Source organism: Megalobrama amblycephala, linkage group LG9 (genome assembly GCF_018812025.1).
Source record: "Megalobrama amblycephala isolate DHTTF-2021 linkage group LG9, ASM1881202v1, whole genome shotgun sequence".
In the NCBI taxonomy this organism is placed as follows: Eukaryota; Metazoa; Chordata; class Actinopteri; order Cypriniformes; family Xenocyprididae; genus Megalobrama; species Megalobrama amblycephala.
In genome coordinates this window covers 36,006,157-36,028,031 of record NC_063052.1, presented here as the reverse complement: position 1 = coordinate 36,028,031, position 21,875 = coordinate 36,006,157, and the positions used below count along the sequence as shown (strand labels likewise).

The following is a 21,875-nucleotide window of genomic DNA, read 5'->3' as shown; positions in this document are numbered from 1 at the left end:
AGATTGAACCACTGTAGTCACATGAACTGATATAAATGTGTCTTTAGTAGCTTTCTGGGCATCTGAAAGTGTTAATGATCTTGCTGGAGATGCAGGCCTCACTGATCCATCGGATTTTATCCAAAAAATCTTAATCTGTGTTCCAAAGATGAACGAAGGTCTTACGGGTGTGGAACGACATGAGGGTGAGTAATTAATGACAGAATTTTCATTTTTGGGTGAACTATAACCCAAGAATAATGAGTTCATCATTATTCACCTTATCCTAACAGAGAAAAATAAACTGAATACTTTTTTAAATATGATTTTTAACCTGTCTTCACAATCTTTATAATTTATATTTATCTAAATTTTATAAATTCACAATAAATAACACAATTCAACTGAAGCACTGTTATGATTTTTATTGATATTCTTTTTCATGAAACCAGCTACAAAGCATAACCAGAAGGGCTGGTGTGCGGTTTGATTTACCCAAATACAAACACGATCAGTCAGAAATGCTAACATTGTAGGCCTATTGCTCTGTACCAGAATCTGTTCACACTATACAAAAAAAAAAGAAGAAGAAAAAAAAAAAAAGAAAATCCAACAAAGCATTAATTTCAAAACAACTAGAAATAAATATTTATTTAATGTTCCCACAATGTAAACACAAATGTATTAGAGCCACAGGAATGCTAAGGTGACCTCAAGGGCTGCATTATGGGTCCGTTGGTCGAGCGTTCAGTCAGGACAAAACGGAGCCTCAGTAGTACAAGACAACAGATATAAATACCGACCAGCAGGTCAATAATTAACACACAACTCAATACAGTAAACTATTGTAGGAAGAAACTTCCTCAAACTCCAGTCGTATCAGGGAATGATGCAGCATAATTTGAGCTGGGAATAGTGCAGAAAAAATAATTTACTGTTCTGAGATCTCTGCTTAAATATTAACAAATTCAATAAACCTGAATGCCACGTTCACAATCTACAAAAATAACTAAAGAATCCCACTGCTACTCATAAATTTGTTAGCGTGTGATGAACACTAGGTGGCAGACTAATCCCAGTCAGCAGGACAGGGCTTTCCTAACCACTGGCTGCATCCGAAATCACATACTCTCTGAGTAAGTACTTATTTTTAAGAACTAATTACTTTGCAACTGCTAAAAAAAACAAAAACCGTTCTGTATAGTAAGAATGTGTGTAGTATTAATGTATTCCGGACATTTGTTTACTCAATTGGAGACTACGTGTTTGTGGTGCTTCATTTTCAAACGTTTTACAAACCACATATAACCTCTGGAGTCTCTGCACCAATTAAATGTGCAACACTTTACGTTTTACAAACAAATTTATATGTAACATCTAATTAATTGAACTCACACTTGTTTGAATGTTTTCATTAGATATGATGCGAAATCAGGGCCTGCAAATTCCTGAATGTGATGAATGACGGGATACGCTCTGAAGTACCTGTTTGTAGCTGGTATTAAGATGCGTTTTGGTCGATCGGATCACAAGTGGATGAGGGAGACACATTCCTGTTTACACCTAGGGCCAGATTTACTAAACAGGGCAAATTAGCGTGAGAGCGCAATTCCAAAAAAGCACGTGATCTACTGACGATGTGCAAATTAAAGAACACAGCCGGATCATTTCCATAATGATCAACTAAGTCTACCAAAAGCAGTGCAAATTAGTGTCTGGTTTAAGACATGCTTTTTTTGGGCAGTAAATAATGGCGAGTAAATTGACTAGCACAAACCTTAGTAAATCACCTTGCGTGATTCATTTAAATACTCTCCTCCCATAAATTTTGGGTCTAAAAAAGGGAAACTCCTACAAATGCATATGCAATAAGGTAAGCCACAAAAATAAATGTGTCCATGCCTTTTCAGTGCTAATTTTTCACTGTGCGTCTTTAGTAAATCCTGACAGTAGTTTTTTAACGCCAAAAGGGGGTTTGCGTTGGAGCAAGCTATTAGTAAATCTTGCCCCTGGTGTTTTAATCTGTCTCTTTTGTCCACTTTCAACCACTTCTGTCCCGATTTCTCTACGGGTGGATGAATGTATGAGACTTTTTAGATCTTTCGATCCAATGGACAAAATAAACTTGCGCAATTTACATATGAACACGACTAGAGACAATGGAAAAACATAGAGAGCAACAGCTTTCGTTTCTGCTCTGACAGCTGCAAGACCGCTGTGAACGAGTGCTAGAAATCAGGAATGGAGAGAGAACATTGTGCTGGGTACATTTTTCATCTTCAAACCAAAACTTGGGTCTTCAGCCGTCCACTTAGTGTCGTCCACTTGTGATCCGATCGACCAAAACGCATTTTAATACCAGGTGTAAACAGGGCCTTAGGGATGGTGTGGGTTTAGTGTGCGTTGTGTACTGCGCTTTGGCATTTTTCAGACCTGGGACAGCTTGCACACTTACATGCACGTGCTCTCAAGTGGCCAAGACCACAAGTTTGGATATTTGGACAGGCCCGTATTCTTGTCATGTTTTTCATCCTACCATATATATAGTATGAGATTTCAGATGCAGCCACTATGTTTAGAACTGATACTGGCATACTGCTTAAAGCATACTGTGAAAATTGCATTTTAAAAACAGCATGTTAAACATGCAGCATGCAAAAAAACATTCAAACAGTATGCTACATTAGGGTCACATGACCTCACCACTTTGCAGGCAGTTTACTGCATGCTACACAGTATATAATGCATATAATTTCAGAAGATAAATAATGTTGCATTTTTAATTTAGTGTAAAAGGACTTTTTGTAGTCCAATAATTATTAAGTCCAAATAGTGCTTCAAGAAAGAGACGTCAAATGCAGGTCCTTCATCATACTGGAAATGTGTATTTTCTGCATGCGTACTGCAGAAATAGTAGAAGCAGTATGACAGTATGCTAATTCTGAACAGCCAGAGTCTGTAGTGTAATGACAACCAGAATAAAACAAGTAAAAATATCACAAACACACTCTCACATCCATTTACAGACACAATCAAACAAACAGTAACTGAAAAACCAGAGAGACGATCTTGAACAGACCGGAGAACTCCACAGATAACTGGCCGAGTCTATTGAGGTGAACGCGTCTAAACCACATCAGGCATTTTTACGTACCATCACTTTTTCTGTACATCTTCATCCTTCGTGGCTTCAGGATGAGAGAAAGTTAATGCCATTCAACATAATAAATTAGAAACGGAATGAAAAGGAAACACCCTCGGAAAACCCACACGGGATATTGCTCTTGTGAAGTAAGTGCTTAAAGAGAAAGATTGTGTTTTCCTTCAGGTAGTGCTTCATTTCTAGAGCGACCTTTGACCCTCGTCACTGCCAGGTGCCGCTCAGGGGCATTTTGGGCATGTATGAGTGCATCTCCACGGGGTGGTTGGGCAGACGGTCCCTCCTGTATGTTATCGTCTTCTCATTGGTCGTGGGGACAAATGATGAATCCTACGTTAAGACATTAAACAACACTAAGATCACTTTGATGTTGTCTTATTAACTGAAATGTCTTTCTTTCTTCAGTCGAAAAGAAATGAAGGTTTTTGAGGAAAACATTCCAGGATTTTTCTCCATATAGTGGACTTCACTGGGGTTCAACGGGTTGAAGGTCCAAATGTCAGTTTCTGAGCAGCTTCAAAGAGCTCTACATGATCCCAGACGAGGAATAAGAGTCTTATCTAGAGAAACCATCGGCCATTTTCTAAAAAAAAAAAAAAAAAAAAATTATATACTTTTTAACCATAAATGCTCATCTTGCACTGCTCTGCGATACGCCACGCATTACGTAATCATGTTGAAAAGGTCAAGCGTGACGTAGGCGGAAGTACTGAACAAGTGTTTACAAAGCGATCGTGCAAAGACTAAATCAAACACTCTTTACCAAAAAAGGTAAAACAATGATGTCGGACGATTTTGAAGTTGGAGAAGAAAATGAGATGGTGTTTTTCACCCTACCGCGGTACTTCCGCCTACGTCACGCATGACCTTTCCAACGTGATTACGTAATGCGTGGCGCATCACAGAGCAGTGCAAGATGAGCATTTATGGTTAAAAAGTATATCATTTTATTTATTTTTTTTTAGAAAATGACCATTCGTTTCTCTAGATAAGACTCTTATTCCTCGTCTGGGATCATGTAGAGCTCTTTGAAGCTGCTCAGAAACTGACATTTGGACCTTCAACCCGTTGAACCCCAGTGAAGTCCACTATATGGAGAAAAATCCTGGAATGTTTTCCTCAAAAAACATAATTTCTTTTCGACTGAAGACAGAAAGACATAAACATCTTGGATGACATGGGGGTGAGTAAATTATCAGGAAATAATAAAACAGAAATGAGAAAAGCATAACAAAAACAAACTAAAATGGAATTAAAGCAGAAATTATAACAACACAAGCTAATTTAAAAATAATAATAAATAGGATAATAAGATCTAAACAATACTGCTTTGGAATGACATGAGGGTGAGTAAATAATAATAAATTAATATTAATATTATTTGATTTTTATTTTTACTTTGGGTTAACCATTTCTTTAAATTCAAATTCAGCTGTAGTTTTCTCTTATAAGCACACAGACGCACTCTACCTTATGGCTGTCATCAAACGGTTGTTCAGGGTTTGACTGCCACCAGCAGTTTCTGGCTCTCAGAAGCTGTCGGACCGCGGCCAGCATGGCGATTCCCAGCGTGACGGTCAGTAGGAAGGCGCTGAGGAAGGTCTTTAAGTACCGGCGACTCCAAACACACACTGTTAGACGAGAGAGACGGAACCATAAACAACAGAAATGCCCACCGTCTTCACATGACTGGATTTTGCTGATCACAGATCCCACAGGAAATTACATGTTGTGCTTCAAAGAGTTTTCTGGATAATTGGAAGCATCAGAACTGTTTTAGATACAGTAGGGGTATAGAGGTTTTCAAACGTTTTAGTCATGCCCCCTTTAAACCTTTTTGGCAAATCTGAGAACTGTTTGAGAACTCTGTCTTGTGAATCTGACATCTGGAGAAGAAGCATCTGAGAAGCATATGACTCAAGACCAATATTTTATTTTATTTCAGCTTTATTTCTGTTAAGACAATATCAAAGTAATCTTGGTACTTTACCAGTTACTTGAAAAAGTAATCTGTTTACATAACTCAGGTTACTTGTAATGCGTCACCCCCAACACTGGTCGACATTGACCCGAATGCAGCAGGAGGGTTACTTTCATTATTGCCTAGGCAAAGCAATAGAGATATTAAAGAGATCTCAACTGTGTTTTTTCACTCCAGCGGGTTGTTTTGCTCTCCTGACAGTGCACATTCTCTCTTATAAAGTCACTCACTCCAATGTCGTTTGGGACACACCCCACGCCCCCTCACTGTTTCTTGGAAACAGCATGAGCCATTGTGTGTGTGTGTGTGTGTGTGTGGACCTGCATTCAGCACTGCTTCCAGATCTCCATGGAAACCTGCAAAATGTCAATATGCTACTTTATCTTCTTTGTGTTTGGTCCGGACTGGATCCGAGCCAAACTTACTGGATTTCCCAACTGCGATCACACGGAGAAGCGGAAGTCGGGATCTATATATTGGCTGTGTTCAGGCAGTGTAAAGCACTGCTGGTTTGGTGATCAGCGCGAGGCCTGAGGGAGCTTCTTTTCCAGCTGTTGTTGATGTTGTAACTGCACACAACAGAAACATCTGGCTGATGTTTAGGTTATGAATGAATTATTGGATTCTTTTGTCCCAAACAAACCCTTTTCCCGAATCTCTTTATCTGCTTGACACAATTTAATCATTGCATTTAAGATTTCTGAATTGGGGATTTTAAATGAAAAGAAATGCATGTTTAATATTTCAGTCATTTTTCCAAGACAGCAATGCTTAAGTCTCAAGTGTTTCTCCTGAAAGAAAGACCACAGTAATCTCACACTCATCTCATCTCGAGTTTCAGAAGAGATCATTTTAAACAGTTCTCAGATCTGCCAAGATCCCAAAGTCTATAACCAAAAGAGATCTTGATATGAACTCAAACATGTCAAATGATCCGAGCTGCTTTCCACTGACTCATATTCATGAACAGGTTTTGTTTTTCTACAAAGGGATTTAAGGAGGAACATCTGAGACAAAGTTTAGACTTCAAAGGAAAGGAACTCTCTTTAAACCTCCTGAGTGATGAAAGAGAAACCTGTGAGCAATAAATTGTCCTTTTGGTGGGAAAAAAACAGCGCAGAGGAGATTTAATCTCCTGGAAAAATAAAATAAAATAAAATAAAATAAATAAAATAAAGCACAGAGGAGATTTAATCTCCTGGAAAAATAAAATAAAATAAAATAAAATAAATAAATAAATAAATAAATAACATAACATAAAATAACATAAATAAAATAAATAACATAAAATAAAAAAATAAAACAAAACACAGAGGAGATTTAATCTCCTGGAAAAAAAATAAAAAATAAAATAAAATAAAATAAAATAAAATAAAGCACAGAGGAGATTTAATCTCCTGGAAAAATAAAATAAAATAAAATAAAATAAAATAAAATAAAATAAAATAAAATAAAATAAAAGAGGAGATTTAATCTCCTGGAATAAAATAAAAAAATAAATAAAATTAATAAGAGCAGAGGATATTTAATCTCCTGGAATAGAATAGAATAGAATAGAATAGAATAGAATAGAATAGAATAAAATAGATACATAACTTACAATTCACTACAATTAAGCATATTTCCACCGCAAAAAATCACAGTAATGTAATAAAAAAAAATCATCAAATAATATATATATATAAATCATCAAAACAAATAAATTAAAAAAATATATAAATAAATTAAATATCTGAATAAAGTTAAATTAATAAAATAATAAATTAATACATAACTTACAATTCACTACAAATAAGCATATTTCCACCACAAAAATCACAATAATGTAATAAATGTAATGTGGAAAATAATGACTGTAAAGTATTTATATATTAACATAAAACTGTCATATTTATACATCATAGTACAGCAGTATTAAATAAACTGCATTTAATTTACACATTTTAAAAAATATTTTCATCATGATTTGTTATCACAACATTTTTTCTTTTGTCAAATCAACTTAAATAATTATTGTGGTTCAGATAACATAATATTTAGAGTTTCTGTTGATTAAACCAGTCAACTTCACTGTATTAACTCAAATTTTTAATTTCAACCAGGTAACTTACTTTTTTAAGTTAAACCAACAATTATTTTTTACAGTGTGCTAATAAAAAAAACATTATATTACAGTAATAAGAATGACAAAAAACCTCAAAACTAAAACATCTGGACAATATTTAATATATAAAACTTAAAAAATATGAATAGTTAATTTCAAAATATAATATTAATATTTAATGTATTAATATTTAATATTGTATTAATATTTAATATTTAAATGTCATTATATCAAAATTACAAAAATTATACTCACCTCCACAAAATTATTTTATCAAAAAAAAAAGAAAAAGAAAAAAGAATAGATGTGCGTGTTTCTGTGTGTATAAGACTCTAATGAGAATCAGCAATGAGAAGTACAAAAATCCCCTCAAAACTAAAACATCTGGACGCATTACAGTAATAAGAATTTGTGGGGGAAATGTGTTGAAATTAGGCTTCATATTCTGTAAGCAAAATGTAATTTCTCATTTTTCAGGACTGTCGAACAGAGGTGGAAAAAAGGAAAGGCGGAGGAGGAGGAGGAAGAGAAGATGAAGAGAAGAATTCATTTCCTCACCAGGATGTCGACTAATGTGCAGCTGAGGTCGATCTGATGCCAAGTCCATGAGAAAGCGGTACTGACACTTATCACTACTGGGATACAAGCAGTATTTCCCCCGGACCAGCTCTGAATAACAACACCGTTCATTCAGACACACAACAGGCCATTTATAACACGGGCATCTCAAAGTTCACGTCAAAACTCTCATAGGACGTCTTCAGTGTTTCTCTTTGGGGTCGAGCAACAACTACGAAGTGATTTGTAATGTTTCACTTGTTTGTATGTACCTGTGATGTCGTCCACATAGTCCACCGATGGAGCGCAGCTGTGATTACAAAGCTGGAAACCGTCTGATCCAAGTCCATTAGACAGGTGACAGTTCACACAGCTCCTGAGAGAGAGAGAGAGAAAATCATGTGTTCATTACGCCACAAGACTGCTTTTTAATATGGGCTGTGAACGAGAAACGCTGTCCTGTTGACAAGTTAATTTCTCAAGAGACAGGCTTTGTTCAGAATAGCATATTACTTGTATTATTTCTAGTACACTAATGAAGGAATGATCTGAAATGCAAAACAAAATCTTGAGTCATTATTTGATTGCAGTACAAAGAGTTGAGACATCTAACATGCATTTTTAAAAATACTTTACAGTAAGGGTGTGACAAGACGAGACGAGACTTTTTCACAGTATTTTTAAGAAATCCTAAATGATGAAATACATGACTAGAAAAATAGTCTGCAGGCACATTTGAAATGTTTTAACTAATCATCTTGTAATGAATGTCATTTCAGTTCTACTTTCTGAGTATGAATTATCATATGCAGTAAAAGACAACAATACTCAAGCACTGTAAAAGGTTTTGCCACTAACTCAACTGACTGACTTCTCTCTGTATGATTTCACACGAGTCCCTTCAGACCTTACTGTACATGATTTATGAGCTTCTACATTTTTTGACCTCCTAACTGAACTCTTTTCTGCAAATTGATCATAAAACAAAAACAGTATAGAATATAGCTGCAAGCAGCAATTATGGGGCCAAGTACAAAAGCGGCACAACAAGCCAGCCAACACGGCCGTGAGCATCAGACCAACTACAACAGTGAGTAATCAAAGACCTATTAGGATCATTTTAGGCAAAAGAGCTGAAAATCACATATACAGTCAATAATAAAGATTTACTGGTTTATCACTTTACACCAATAGGTGGCGCTGTGACCAAATTCATGCGGTATGATCAGAGTGAGTTAACAAGGACAACCGCAAAGTTTGGTGTCAATATGTCAAAGCATTGCAGAGATACAGCTTCAAGAGTGGGTTTTGCATCATGCCTCAAATTCGTTGCTCTGGTAAATGAAAACGATTTGATGCATCAACTTGAAATCCATAACTTTTTGTCGGCATGGTCTGAAGATGATAAGGTTCGATTTTGGTGAAAATCAGAGCAACGGTCTAGGAGGAGTTTGAAAAAGTAGGTTTTTAAAGAAAAATAATATGGCAGACAGGAAGTTCAGTCGACTATGGCAAATTTGACATCTTTGTTCTCGGCATGACCCAAAGAATCAAATGAGACCAGTTTCATTACAATCGGTTAATATAGTCAAAAGTTATTAGCATTTTTGTAAATTTTGTTATAACTTTTGACCACAAGGTGGCGCTGCGCCAAAACTTCTCAGGCTCCTTCAGGGCATTGTCCTGATGACCCATACCAAGTTTCGTAAAGATACACTAATGCGTTCGTAAAATACAGCATTTTAGCACAAAATTCAAAATGGCCGATATGGGAAAATTGGATATCATTTGACTCGGCATGATGCCCCAAATCCAACAAGACAGAATTGATGATTTTTGGACAAATCCATCAGAAGTTATTAGCAAAAATACACATTTTTCATATCTCCGCACCAGTAGGTGGCGCTGCTCCGAAACACTGCATGATGCCTCAGGTCATGCTTGTGATGACATGTACCCAGTTTGGTCTGAATACGATAAAGCGTTGCGGAGACACGGCCTTATGTCTATTTTCACAAGCACTACGTACAATTCGTTCGCGTGTTTTATGAAAACGGTTTGAGGAATCGACTTGAATTCCATAACTTTTTGTCGGCATGGTCTGAAGATGATCTGGTTCAATTTTCATGAAAATCGGAGTAACGGCCTAGGAGGAGTTCGAAAAAGTAGGTTTTTCAGAAAATTCAAAATGGCGGAATTGTTTCTAACCCTTACGGTTCAATAGTTACTAACATAAACATAAATGCAACTTTGGACAGCTAGTGGCGCTAGAGGGATTGAGTTAGAGACTCCAAATTTGCTATGGACACAGATCAGACTGTCCTCTAACTGTGTGCCAAATTTCACAACTTTTTACCATACGGTTCTATGGGCTGCCATAGACTTCCCGAGCGGAAGAAGAAGAAGAAGCAGAATAATAATAAAAAGAACGCCAACGGATACAATAGGCGCCTACACACCTTCGGTGCTTGGCCCCAAATAAAAATGAATAACACCATTTTCTCTTAGTCTTATTAAGTGCAACCACAATCAAAGCACTCTCTCAATATTCAAAGTCATCAAATAGAGACCATAGAGATGGTTACAACTACACAGCCGAAGATAGCTTTCATATTGAGAGATACTGAAATTGTGTTTGAATTCGCGTTTTACTTTCGCTTTCACAAGCGTGCATACTCTGTGAATAGGGAGCGGCTGTGCTGAGTGTGAATTCTACAAGATAAGACATTTATCAGATGCTTATAGGCTCTGTTGTGCAACGAATCCTCCACCATGGTCTTGTCAGTCATCTCATCACTTACTTTCATCACATGATCACTGAACTCTGATTCCTGCTGCACTACATACGGCTCTGCTGCTCGTGTTGGATGAGCTGGATGGGATTGAAGTGACCGTTATCCAACTGAATTAAATGTTTTTTATTTTTATAAACTCCATCATGACAGCTGTTCACCTCTAAGAGAAATCTTGTCACATTTTGATCTCGTGGCACAAGATCTCGTCACACCCCTACTATACAGTACGTGTAGTGTGTAGTACACTCGTATTCCATTCAAACATAGCCAAATAGGTGATCATGATAAACTTTAAGTATGCAAAATTATTTCACATGCAATGTGAAGAGCTTGTGTAGCATAACACTTTATTGTCAACTACTGCATTCTGTTTCACATGCAACTCTTAAAACTAGTATACAGTATATGCTGTGCAGTATGCAGCTACACTCATTTTCCATTCTGAATCTAGCCAAATCATGCTAAACGAAGTATGCAAAATTATTTTACAACTGAAATTATACATGCAATGTGAAAAGGCATACTACTTTGTTTTTGATTATTGCATTGTTGTTTTACATACAGCTTTTCAAAAATGTATACATTATATGCTGTGCAGTATGCAGCACACTCGTATTCTTTTACAACTGAAATTACACATGCAATGTGAAAAGGTTGTGTGGCATACTACTTTATTGTTGAATACGGCATACTGCTTTACACACAACTCTTCAAAATAGTATACAGAACATGTAGTATGCAGTATGCTTGTATTCTATTCTGAATATAGCAAATTATTTTTCATAGATAAAGTCAGGCATGGTCAACTATCTGTCTATGCTCGGAATGGAATACAAGTGTACTGCATACTACATATACTGTATACTATTTTGAAGAGTTGCATGTGAAACAACAGAATGCAGTATTCAACAATAAAGTAGTGTGCTACACAACCTCTTCACATTGCATGTGCAATTTCAGTTCTGATATAATTTTGCATACTTAAAGTTTAGCATGATTTAAAATTTGTATTGAGCTTGTATTGAGTTTATAACCTCTAACATTTTTATTATTTAAATCTCACAGTTCTGAGTTCAACTTTTGTATGCAGCGGAAGACAAAACCTCAACACATTTGCTTACACTCCCTCTTTTACATGCGCATGAATGAAAGTGAATAGAATACGAAGACCGGACCGCCCCTTTAGAAAGGTATAAATACTACCTTAGATCTTTAGTGAGTGTTTAATTGTGTGATTGACAGGTGTTCTAATCATTCAGTGACAGCGTTCTTCAACAAAAGAGAAGCAGCGGTTACCAGTGAGACTGACAGGAGCTGTAGCAGATGGGGCACTTCTCACAGAACGTTCCAGATCGCTGCGGGTCGTCACATACACACTTGCCACACACACACTTTCCCTGGCCGCTGCAGATCAACCCATCGTTTGACACGCAGGTCTCTGTGGAGACGGGACAGCTGCAGGTCTCACCCGTCCAGCCGGGAAGACAGACACATTCACCTGAAACACACCGTCCGTGCCCTGAACACAGAAGAAAAAACATGCATTTGTATGACAATATATACACCAGTAGAAATGTGTCCATTCTAGAGACTTTTCTGTTATTTATTTATAATAAATAAAATGAGAGAAGGTTTTTATTTACAGGATTGTCCAAAAAATTAATTTAATATATTCACCTTTTTTTTTTTGAAATCTGAAAATTATATTTACAATATTTTATTTTTATATTTATTTATATAAGAATTTTTAAAATTTATATATTTATTTATATTATATATATATATATATATATATATATATATATAAAACATTCTTATATAAATATATATAAATATTGTATGTATGTATATATATATATATATATATATATATATATATATATATATATATATATATATATATATATATATATATAAACACAATTATAACCATTTTGTTACATAACATAAGAAAATTAATTTTTACCTTTTTATATAAATATCTTTTTTTTTTTTTAAAAAAAAAGAAAAAAGTTATATTTTGTCCAAAAATTGAAATTACCACTGATTAATTAATATATAAAAAAGTTTTTATTTTTAAAAAAGTTTAAAAGTTTTTACTTTATATAAAATATTTTGTTTGAGGTAAGTGGAAGTGAATATAATAATATAATATGTACACACACACACATATATATATATATATATATATATATGCATTTTTGGCGGGGTTCCCTGATAAATTTCACATTACAGGGGCTAAAAATTATGTTATTTGGGGTCACTTCAAGTTTTTTTATCCCAGACTTTATATAAAATATTTTTTTGGGGGTGAGTGGAAGTGAATAATATAATATAATATAATATAATATAATATAATATAATATAATATAATATAATATAATATAAAAAAATGGAAATTACCAAATGAATTCGTAAAAAAAAAAAATAATAAATCCTAATTTTACATATAAACATATTTATTTACATACATATATGTGTGTATGTGTGTGTAAGATTCTGATCACCTAGTTAAGGGAGTAATTTTTTAATTCCAGTTTTGACATACATATGTATATTATCTCTCGCTCACCTCCACACACCAGGCCTCTCTCGTATGGACATGAGAAGTCGTCCATCTCACAGAACTTTCCGTAGATATTCCCCAATCTGCTAGCATCACACACACACGTCCCACATTTACAAGTTCCTCTTCCGCTGCAGACAGGTTTGGTTCTGTCCTGTCTACAGCTGTCCGTCGAGCCGGCGCCGGTCTCTGTGGAACAGGGATTCAGGTCGTCATGACAACGGCCCCTCTCAGTGCAGCCACACCCGCAGACCTGACGGATCCGTACGGTAACAGACTCGTTGAATCCTACAGGCCTCACGGACATCAGAACCTCCTGATCTTCACCCGCCGCCGGGCAGGAGCTCATCCCGACCGTGATTTTGAAGAAAACCTTGAGAAGAGACAAACGCAGAACAAAAACTACTGACGCACGCTGCAGATAACGCTTGGCGACAAAAACAGATTTTTTAAAAATAAAATATCTCATTCTGAAACCAAAAACTTTTATAACATTATAAATGTCTTTACTGTCACTTTTGATCAATTTAATGCAACCTTGCTAAAGTATTAATTTCTTTAAAAATAAAAATAAAAATACTGACCCCAAACTTTTGAACGGCAGCGTATATAAAACATATATTGTATATTTCTTGAAGAAAATGTGAGTGATGATTTCTTGAGCAAAACCCACCACCATGATGCAAGGGTGTTCTCAGGATTTCTTCAGAAAATGTTCAAATCTAATCCTAACTATGGAGCAACACCATTATATGAGGCTTTGCGGTCTCTCTCCTGTGTTCCTAATAGGCTGGATATTTCAACACAAGTCACATGATCATATAAAACAGCTTATAAATTTGTGGCATTGTAAACAGTGCAGCACAGAGTAATTACTTCCATTAGCTTGTACTATTTTCTCATGGGGTCACTGCCGTGGAACAAAAGAAACCTTCACTCACTGACTGAAGGGCCGTTTACACGTCACCGCTTTGAACTAAACATAGAAAGCGTTTAATGCTGGGTACAGACTAAAAGATTTTTGAAAACTTGATTTTCAAAATGTGAGAGACCACAAACAAGAGGACAAAAAAAATCCTAGATTTAACCGTTTTGCTCCTACAGTGTGTGGTGTGCCGTGATGTGACAAACACAGCACACCACACACCAACAGATTTTCAACCAAAGTCCCGACTGTGAACACGGGAAATCTCGCAAAATCTCTCGAGACTTCAGAATATCAGGATTTCTGATGGATTTTGGATCTAGTGCATTTGACTCAACACAACAGGAAAATCTGATAAGATAATCTGTAAAACAAGCAAGATAATCTGGACATTACCTAGGATTGTCAGAAGGGGAAAAATTACCCACAATCAGCACGATTATCTTGTGGTGTGTACCCAGCATTATGCGTTTTGGCCGTTCATTTACACGAAACTACATTTTTGGAGACATGAAAACAAACTTTTGAAAACGGAAAACATCATGCGTATTACGTGTTCAGTCCATAGGCGCGTGTGTTTCTTTACAAAGTGACATCGCCATCTACTGGCCTGGCAGTATAATAGCGTTTTTAGTCGTTTTCACTGATCCTTGTGAAGGAGGATCGTTGTCGTCTGTACACGGAAAATGCAATTTTCCATTTTTAGTACATCGTTGTTGTGAACACGTATTCTTAGGTACATTCATTTGGATAATTCCGTTTTAAAAATGGCGTTTTCATTTCAAAATGCTCCCCGTCCACACTAGCATTGCTCATCCACACTGAAATGTCTGAAAATGCTTAAATCAAGTATAATATATCAGGATTGCCAGGTTTTCACAACAAAACCCGCAAAATTAGCCCAATCACGTTTCGGCGGGGTCCCATGGTAAATCATGTTCCAGGGGGTAAAATCTGCATTTTTGGTGGAGTTCCCCTGGTAAATTTCACATTCCAGGGGCTACATATATTATGTTATTTGGGGTCACTTCAACCCACGGACATGAAAATCAACCCGCGGCAACAGCGTAAAAGTAGCCCAATTCTGCGGGAAAACCGCAGACTTGGCAACAACACTGCTGTATACGAATGTAAGTGAACTGTTGTAAACTAGCACTTGTTTAATGTTTCATTTGTGTGAATTTGCTAGCTAGCTACCCGTTATTAAAAGCTCCAAGCAATCTACTTCCACTCACAATCTAGCGTTAACTGTTAATGGCTAACGTTCGCTATTCTATCTGATTAGTTGTCACTTGATTTAGTTACTCCAAAAAAGTACTGAAGCATCATAAATGTTGTAACCCATAGCATGTTACGACACAAGAACCAATGGTGCTTTGCATCACTGACATTAAACCTGGTGCATATTTAAATTTACACGAAAGCAAATGAGATTTGAGAGTTGTGGCAGAGGCTGAGATTTACAGCAAATAATGACTTAAAATTCTCTCACAAAATGGCTTTAAACGATGAGTTTGGGGTCAGAAGGGTGTTTTTGAAACTAGCCTTGTCTGCTCAGCAAGGCTGCTTTTATTTGATGCCAAAATTCAGCAAAAACTGAGAAATACAATTTAAAATGAACTATTTTCTATGTGAATATACTATAAACTGTAATTTATTCCTGTGATCAAGGCTGAATTTTCAGCAAAAAAAAAAAAATCATATGGTTTTGAGCAATAAAAAAACAGGGTAAGTAAATAATACTTTTGGCTGAACTATTCTTTTAATTTGAGCATTTTTGATATCAAACACAGTATCTCTGTTCTCTGTACTGAAAACAGATGTATCGACATTGAAGGCTTTCGTACTGTTTGTTTAGGCTGAACGCTGGAACATTTAGTGTTTCCAGAAACAGAGGATCCATCGGGGCAAAAGGTTGTCACGTTCACCCAGAACCGGTGAGCTTGGCCATCCTCCACATCAATCTGCACTTCCACATCTGACAGGAGCTTCTGCAAGAGAAACGGACAGGAAAAAGAGAGAGAGGAGAGTAGCTCAGAAAGATCCCACCGTCTCAACCACCACTCTTAAAAATCAAGGTTTCAAAGGGGAGTTTCACAGTGACGCCATGGATGAACTATTGTTGGTTCCACAAAGAACCTTTCAATGAACATTTTCTAAAAGAACCAGTGTGAAGAACATCTAAAGAACCTTTTTCCACCATAAAGAACCTTTTGTGGAATGAAAAGATTCCATGACTGTTAAAGGTTCTGAATGGAACCATCGATGCCAATAAAGAATCTTTTTCAAGAGTGTATGATCCGCCTTGTATAAGCAGGTTCACGGGAAAAGGACAGGCTAAAAATAGCAGCTTCGTGCTGCTCGCTGATTGGAGCTCGCAGCATTTTTGGCTCAGTAATCAGAGGCCTTATAAAGCAGGCTTCTGTTCACTGGGATCAGTGGATTTTGAGGAGGACAATGCATTGTTGTGCCCACGGCAGGATTATTCCTCTCCTTAAACGCATGCCGGAACAGATTCCGGAATCGAGGCCGGTGTTTTTTCTGCTGAACTGAAACTCATAAACAGTAATGTAAACTGAAACCCCCACTGTGAGCGTTTCGAAATCTTCAGGGACTTTTTCCTGCTCATCTAATTGTCCTTGAGTGGATGGAGAGAATAAAGTGTTATCAAGTGAAAGAGAAAGTAATGTTGTTTACCTTGTAGGCATGAACTACTAAATCTTTAAGATTAGATGCTTTAGGAAACAGTCGGCCCACATAACTTCCAGGAATCAGGTCCAGTAGATCCTGTTCAGAAGAAACAATTAAGCTTTTTAAAACACAACTTAAGCTCTACAGTAAAATAATTATGCAGACTCAAAGTACAGGCATTTCTGCCCTACCAGGTATATTCGGTACTCGCTGATAGATGCTGCTTTCAAACACTTTGTTTGAACGCTCTGTGACCATCAAAGGTTTCTATTTACAGTGTGCTTTTACAAGTATTAAACGCTGTAGCCAATCACAATCATATCTGTTGATTTCTTGAACGTAATGGCCAATCAGACGTGTTTAAGTAAGAACCTTACAGTTGACACTGCTTCTGATATCAACCCATCAGAAACTTAGCCTCTACTTTAAGACTGTGTCTTAAGAACTAGTCTGACCAACTAGCAGTTAGTCAAGGGATAACCATAAAGTATTATTTTTCTGACTGAAATTAAATCAATCTATGTTTTTATGTAACTGACTTAGAATTGATCTAGATGACTGACTTGTAAGACTACTACAAATTTTATTCAACCACCAGCCACATGTTTCGTCTTTTAGCTTTTTTGTATGTGCACTATTGTATAAACTTAGGGATGAATTAAAACTATTTTTGTGGTAACTGACATCCTGTCATTGATTCTGTAAATAGAGTTTAAGTTGCATTTAATCCTGAATATTTGAAGAGCTCACATGCAAAAACCTTTAAGTCCATATGACATCTTTTCTTTTAAAGGGTTAGTTCACCCAAAAATGATATGTATGTCATTAAGTACTCATCCTCATGTCATTCCACACCCATCTTCGTTCATCTTCGGAACACAAATTAAGATATTTTTGACGAAATCCGAGGGTATCTGATCCACACAGGCAGCGAAATAGGTTAAAATATTGTTAAAATAGTCAACGTGACTACAGTGGTTCGTCCGAATGCCAACTCAGTATTGGCCGAAGCTGAACACGTGAGTAGCACGACACATGCATGTGATGCTGACACAGGATCCGGCCAATAATGAGCCGGCATTCAAACACGGAAGCCTGCACTGAGTTCACTATGTGTGACAGCGATTAAAATTGTTGAATAAAGTCATTATTTTTGTTTTGTTTTTCACATGTTTTTAACTACCTTTCTGGACATCAAAAGGTGCAATGACATTGCAGCCTATGTGCGGATCAGATACCCTCGGATTTCATCAAAAATATCTTAATTTGTGTTCCGAAGATGAACGAAGGTCTTACGGGTGTGGAACGAAATGAGGGTGTGAACTTTATGATAGAAATTTCATTTTTGTGTAAACTAACCTTTTAAATGAGTTTTTTTTTTGCCAGGTTCCTATGTTTAGGTTTAGTAATTTCACTTTAATTGCAATGAAAAGGTTATTAGTCAGTTATTGAAATGCCTTATTTTCAAAAATGTCACTTTATTCGTATTTAACAAATTTTACAACAAAAGTCCATGTGTGCTTTTTTTTGCAAAAACCTCCAAGTCCACCTCTTTGGACAAGAAGACATAGTAAAACGTCAGTTTCTGTCAGTTTTACAGCAGCAAAAGGAGCACTGTTGCGTTTACTTGCTACTCGCGAAATCCTGTCATCGCCACTGTAATGATGGACAAAACATGATATTGGCTCATAAAGCACACGTCATTCATCTTGAAATCATATGATTCGATTTGCGTCTTCCGATTGGTTCTTCTGTGGACTTAGAGGCTTTTGCTGACAAAGGGAAGTGCCAACGAACTGTTATTTCTGAATGGGCTGACGCTGTATTTGATGAACGTATACTATGTGCGAAGAGCATTCGCTCAATATTGGCAATTGGTAATTTTTTTATTGGCAATTTTATTTGTATAGCACATTTCGTACACAATGGTAATTCAAAGTGCTTTACATAAAGAAGAACCAAATACATAATAATAAAAATGTAATGCATAAGAAATAAAAATAACAGTAGAAACAGAGAATACCACTATCTGGATGGAAGAGTTAGGAAGTTTCAGGGAGTTTTTTGTTGTCCGTCAGAGCGGATCTAAACATCAGGGCAGATCTATCCATCAGGGCGGATCTAAATGGATCTTCCTCACGCGGAGGGATAACTAAAAATATTTATATTTGTCAGGTAACTGTGTGTTTAAACAGTACCCTTACAGACAAATCTTCCTGGACTAACTCTATCCAGAGCTCCATCCTGGGATAACTACTCAACTTTGTTGTCTGTCAGAGCGGATCTAAACGGATCTATACATCAGAGCGGATCTAAATGAATCTTCCTCATGCGGAGGGATAACTGTAAGAATATTTGTCAGGTAGCTGTGCATCGTTATATCATTTTCAATATCATTATCTCATTTTGACGAAGGTGGCGTTTAGTGGCTTTTGCATCTGAACTTGCCCCGCCCACATATGCCCCGCCCACTGGCGCTCAGTCGCTTAACGGCTGACATTTGACTACACCGGACGCGAGCGTCGCGTCAAAAGCAAATAGAATCCATTATAATTACTGATGCTGTCTACACTGATACAGCATACACATTTGTGTTCGGTTTCTGACGTGTATGTTTGTTCGGAGCAGATTGTTTTGTAAATGAGGCACAATGTAATGGAGAGTTCGCAAAGAAACTTCTGTTGACAGAGGAAGCAGCCGACTGTGTTGGATCTGACAGCAGCTACATCACATGGAAAACTCAAGGAACATATTAGAATAATAAAGCATGACGCCTTTAACTAATGTTAACAAACAAAACCTTATTGTAAAGTATTACCAATTTGTTAAAGCAGCACTACAGTCACTGAAGTCAATGTGTGTGTTCCTATAAATCAGTGACTGCATTCTTGAAATCACTATTTCAAAATGGATTGATTTCTGTAGAGGGCAACACCCAAACCCATGGTGTGGGAGAGGAATTACCTCATACCACTGATATTGCACCTGGTCCACCGCAAAGATGGAGTAAACGTTGTTCTCTAGAAGCTTCTCTGCCAGTTGACCGATTGTTGGGTGCTCCTAAAAACAAAAATATGCTATTGCTTGTTAAGAAATCACAGATTCTGGTGCTGATAGAAGCAGTGTGGAGCCAAATATGTGTGCAATTTCTGAAAATACATCTGTTGTGAAGTTTTCCATTGGTAATTCATCATGACAAACACACATGTTAACACAGGATATAAAATGTACAAACATATTTTTTCTTTAAAATACCATGCATGGTATATGAATATGATAATCATGGTAAATATCAACAAAAATATTAAAATGATTTTTGGACATGGTACTGTGGTAATACAATGCTCAAAAGGTTTGAAAAGTCCGTTCTGTTATTACAATTTTAAAAGACCTATTTTCTATGTGAATATATTGTAAAATGTAATTTATTCCTGTGATCAAAGCTGACTTTTCAGCATCATTACTCCAGTCTTCAGTGTCACATGATCCTTCAGAAATCATTCTAATATGATGACTTGCTGCTTAAGAAACATTTCTTATCATTTTGTCATTATCAGTAAAGTACTTTGTTATTACCATTTGATAACAACACTGTACCGTGGTATTGCTTTTGTATGTTTTGATGTATTTGTTTTTACAGTATTTACCTCTTTTATTGATAGATACCGAAAAAATAAAGGAATCTTTGAGGAAATAGAGAGATGAAACTGGTTTGGGACACGTCACTTGTCACAGACCAGAACTGAACATCCATCATTTCTCTGAGCACAAACTTTGCATCTGGTGTTTTGTGCATCGTTTTTCTTACCATATTAGTAGTCTGAGAGTAGATATTATCCTCTAGGTGGCAGCGGCCGTCATGAGGAACCACGATACCGGCCAGTTTACTGTCCAAAGTCAGATGAGAAGGTTGGTCTGTCATAACCAACAGCAGATGCTTCGCTTCTGGTCGCCATCCGATGTCTTTCTGCAGAAATGAATCAGGGTTTACAAATCTGATGAGTGTGTGTTTGGATTAGAGTATACTCAGCAGTCAGAGGATTACGTCATATTCAGCATACATCTGCCCTGTGTTACAAATACAAGACAAACTGCACCGTTTGAGGGTTTAGCTGCCAGGATGAGTAATGTTTGAATTAAATCAGGGGTAGCCAACCCTGCTCCTGGAGGACTACCTTCCTGCAGACTTCAGCTCCAACCCTACTCCAACAAACTTACCTGTTATACCATGAACACCTGATTTTCAGGTGTGTTTGATTAGGGTTGGTTGAAATAAATAAATTAATTAATTAATAATAAAAATAAAACAAATAAATAACAATATAATAAATAAATAAAATGAATAAATAAACAAATACTAAAAACAAATATAAAAATAAAAACATCTTAAAAAAATAAAAAATAAAGTGAAATAAAATGAATATAATAAATCATAAAATAAAAAATAAAATAAAAAATGTATGTATTGAGGAGGTTACTTTGCTGATTTATAATTTTGTTCAGCAGATGATAAAACATGCAAAAATAAATAAATTAATAAAATGAATAAAATAAATGGAAAAATAAATAAATAATAAAAATAAAACAAATAAATAATACAATACATGAATAAAACAAATAAAAACAAACAAATAAATAAAAATGAATACTAAAAACAAATATATACAAATAAAAATCAACGAAATAAATGAAAATAAATAAATAAATAATAAAAATAATAAATAATAAAAATAAATAATAGTACATGATAAAACATGCAAAAAAATAAATACTATAAATTAAAATTAAAACTAAACATAAATAACAAAAAAATACTAAAAACAAAAAAATAAAAATAAATCAAATAAATAAATAGATTAATTAATTAAAATAAATACTAAAAATAAATAAAATAAAAAATACTAAAAACATTAATAAAAATAAATATTAAAAATAAGTAAATTAAAATTTATAAAATAGAATACTAAAATAAATAGTACATGATAAAACATGCAAAAAATAAATAGTATAAATTAAAAATAAATACAAATAATCAATAAAATAAATAAAATGAAAATAAACAAATATAAAACATAAATAACAATAAAAAATAAATTAAATACTAAAAATAAATTAA

At 35.5% G+C, this 21,875-nt stretch overlaps 1 protein-coding gene across 3 annotated transcripts in view; it reads right to left on the bottom strand.

The window, feature by feature from the left end:
• Positions 1–384: 384 nt before the first annotated feature.
• The window catches only part of itgb8 (integrin, beta 8), a 34,271-nt gene continuing 12,780 nt past the window's right edge, over positions 385–21,875 (bottom strand). For 2 of the 3 annotated variants that reach the window (XM_048203532.1, XM_048203533.1), the window contains exons 6-15: positions 20,568–20,726; positions 19,724–19,819; positions 16,766–16,855; positions 15,916–16,059; positions 13,150–13,516; positions 11,874–12,096; positions 8,055–8,158; positions 7,783–7,893; positions 4,610–4,770; positions 385–3,469 (exon numbers count right to left, since the gene is read on the bottom strand). In XM_048203532.1, coding sequence (XP_048059489.1) covers positions 3,344–3,469; positions 4,610–4,770; positions 7,783–7,893; positions 8,055–8,158; positions 11,874–12,096; positions 13,150–13,516; positions 15,916–16,059; positions 16,766–16,855; positions 19,724–19,819; positions 20,568–20,726 — 1,581 coding nt within the window. In that variant the 3' untranslated portion in view covers positions 385–3,343. The remainder of the gene's footprint in view (positions 3,470–4,609; positions 4,771–7,782; positions 7,894–8,054; positions 8,159–11,873; positions 12,097–13,149; positions 13,517–15,915; positions 16,060–16,765; positions 16,856–19,723; positions 19,820–20,567; positions 20,727–21,875) is intronic. The other variant, XM_048203534.1, reaches the window with a different exon arrangement.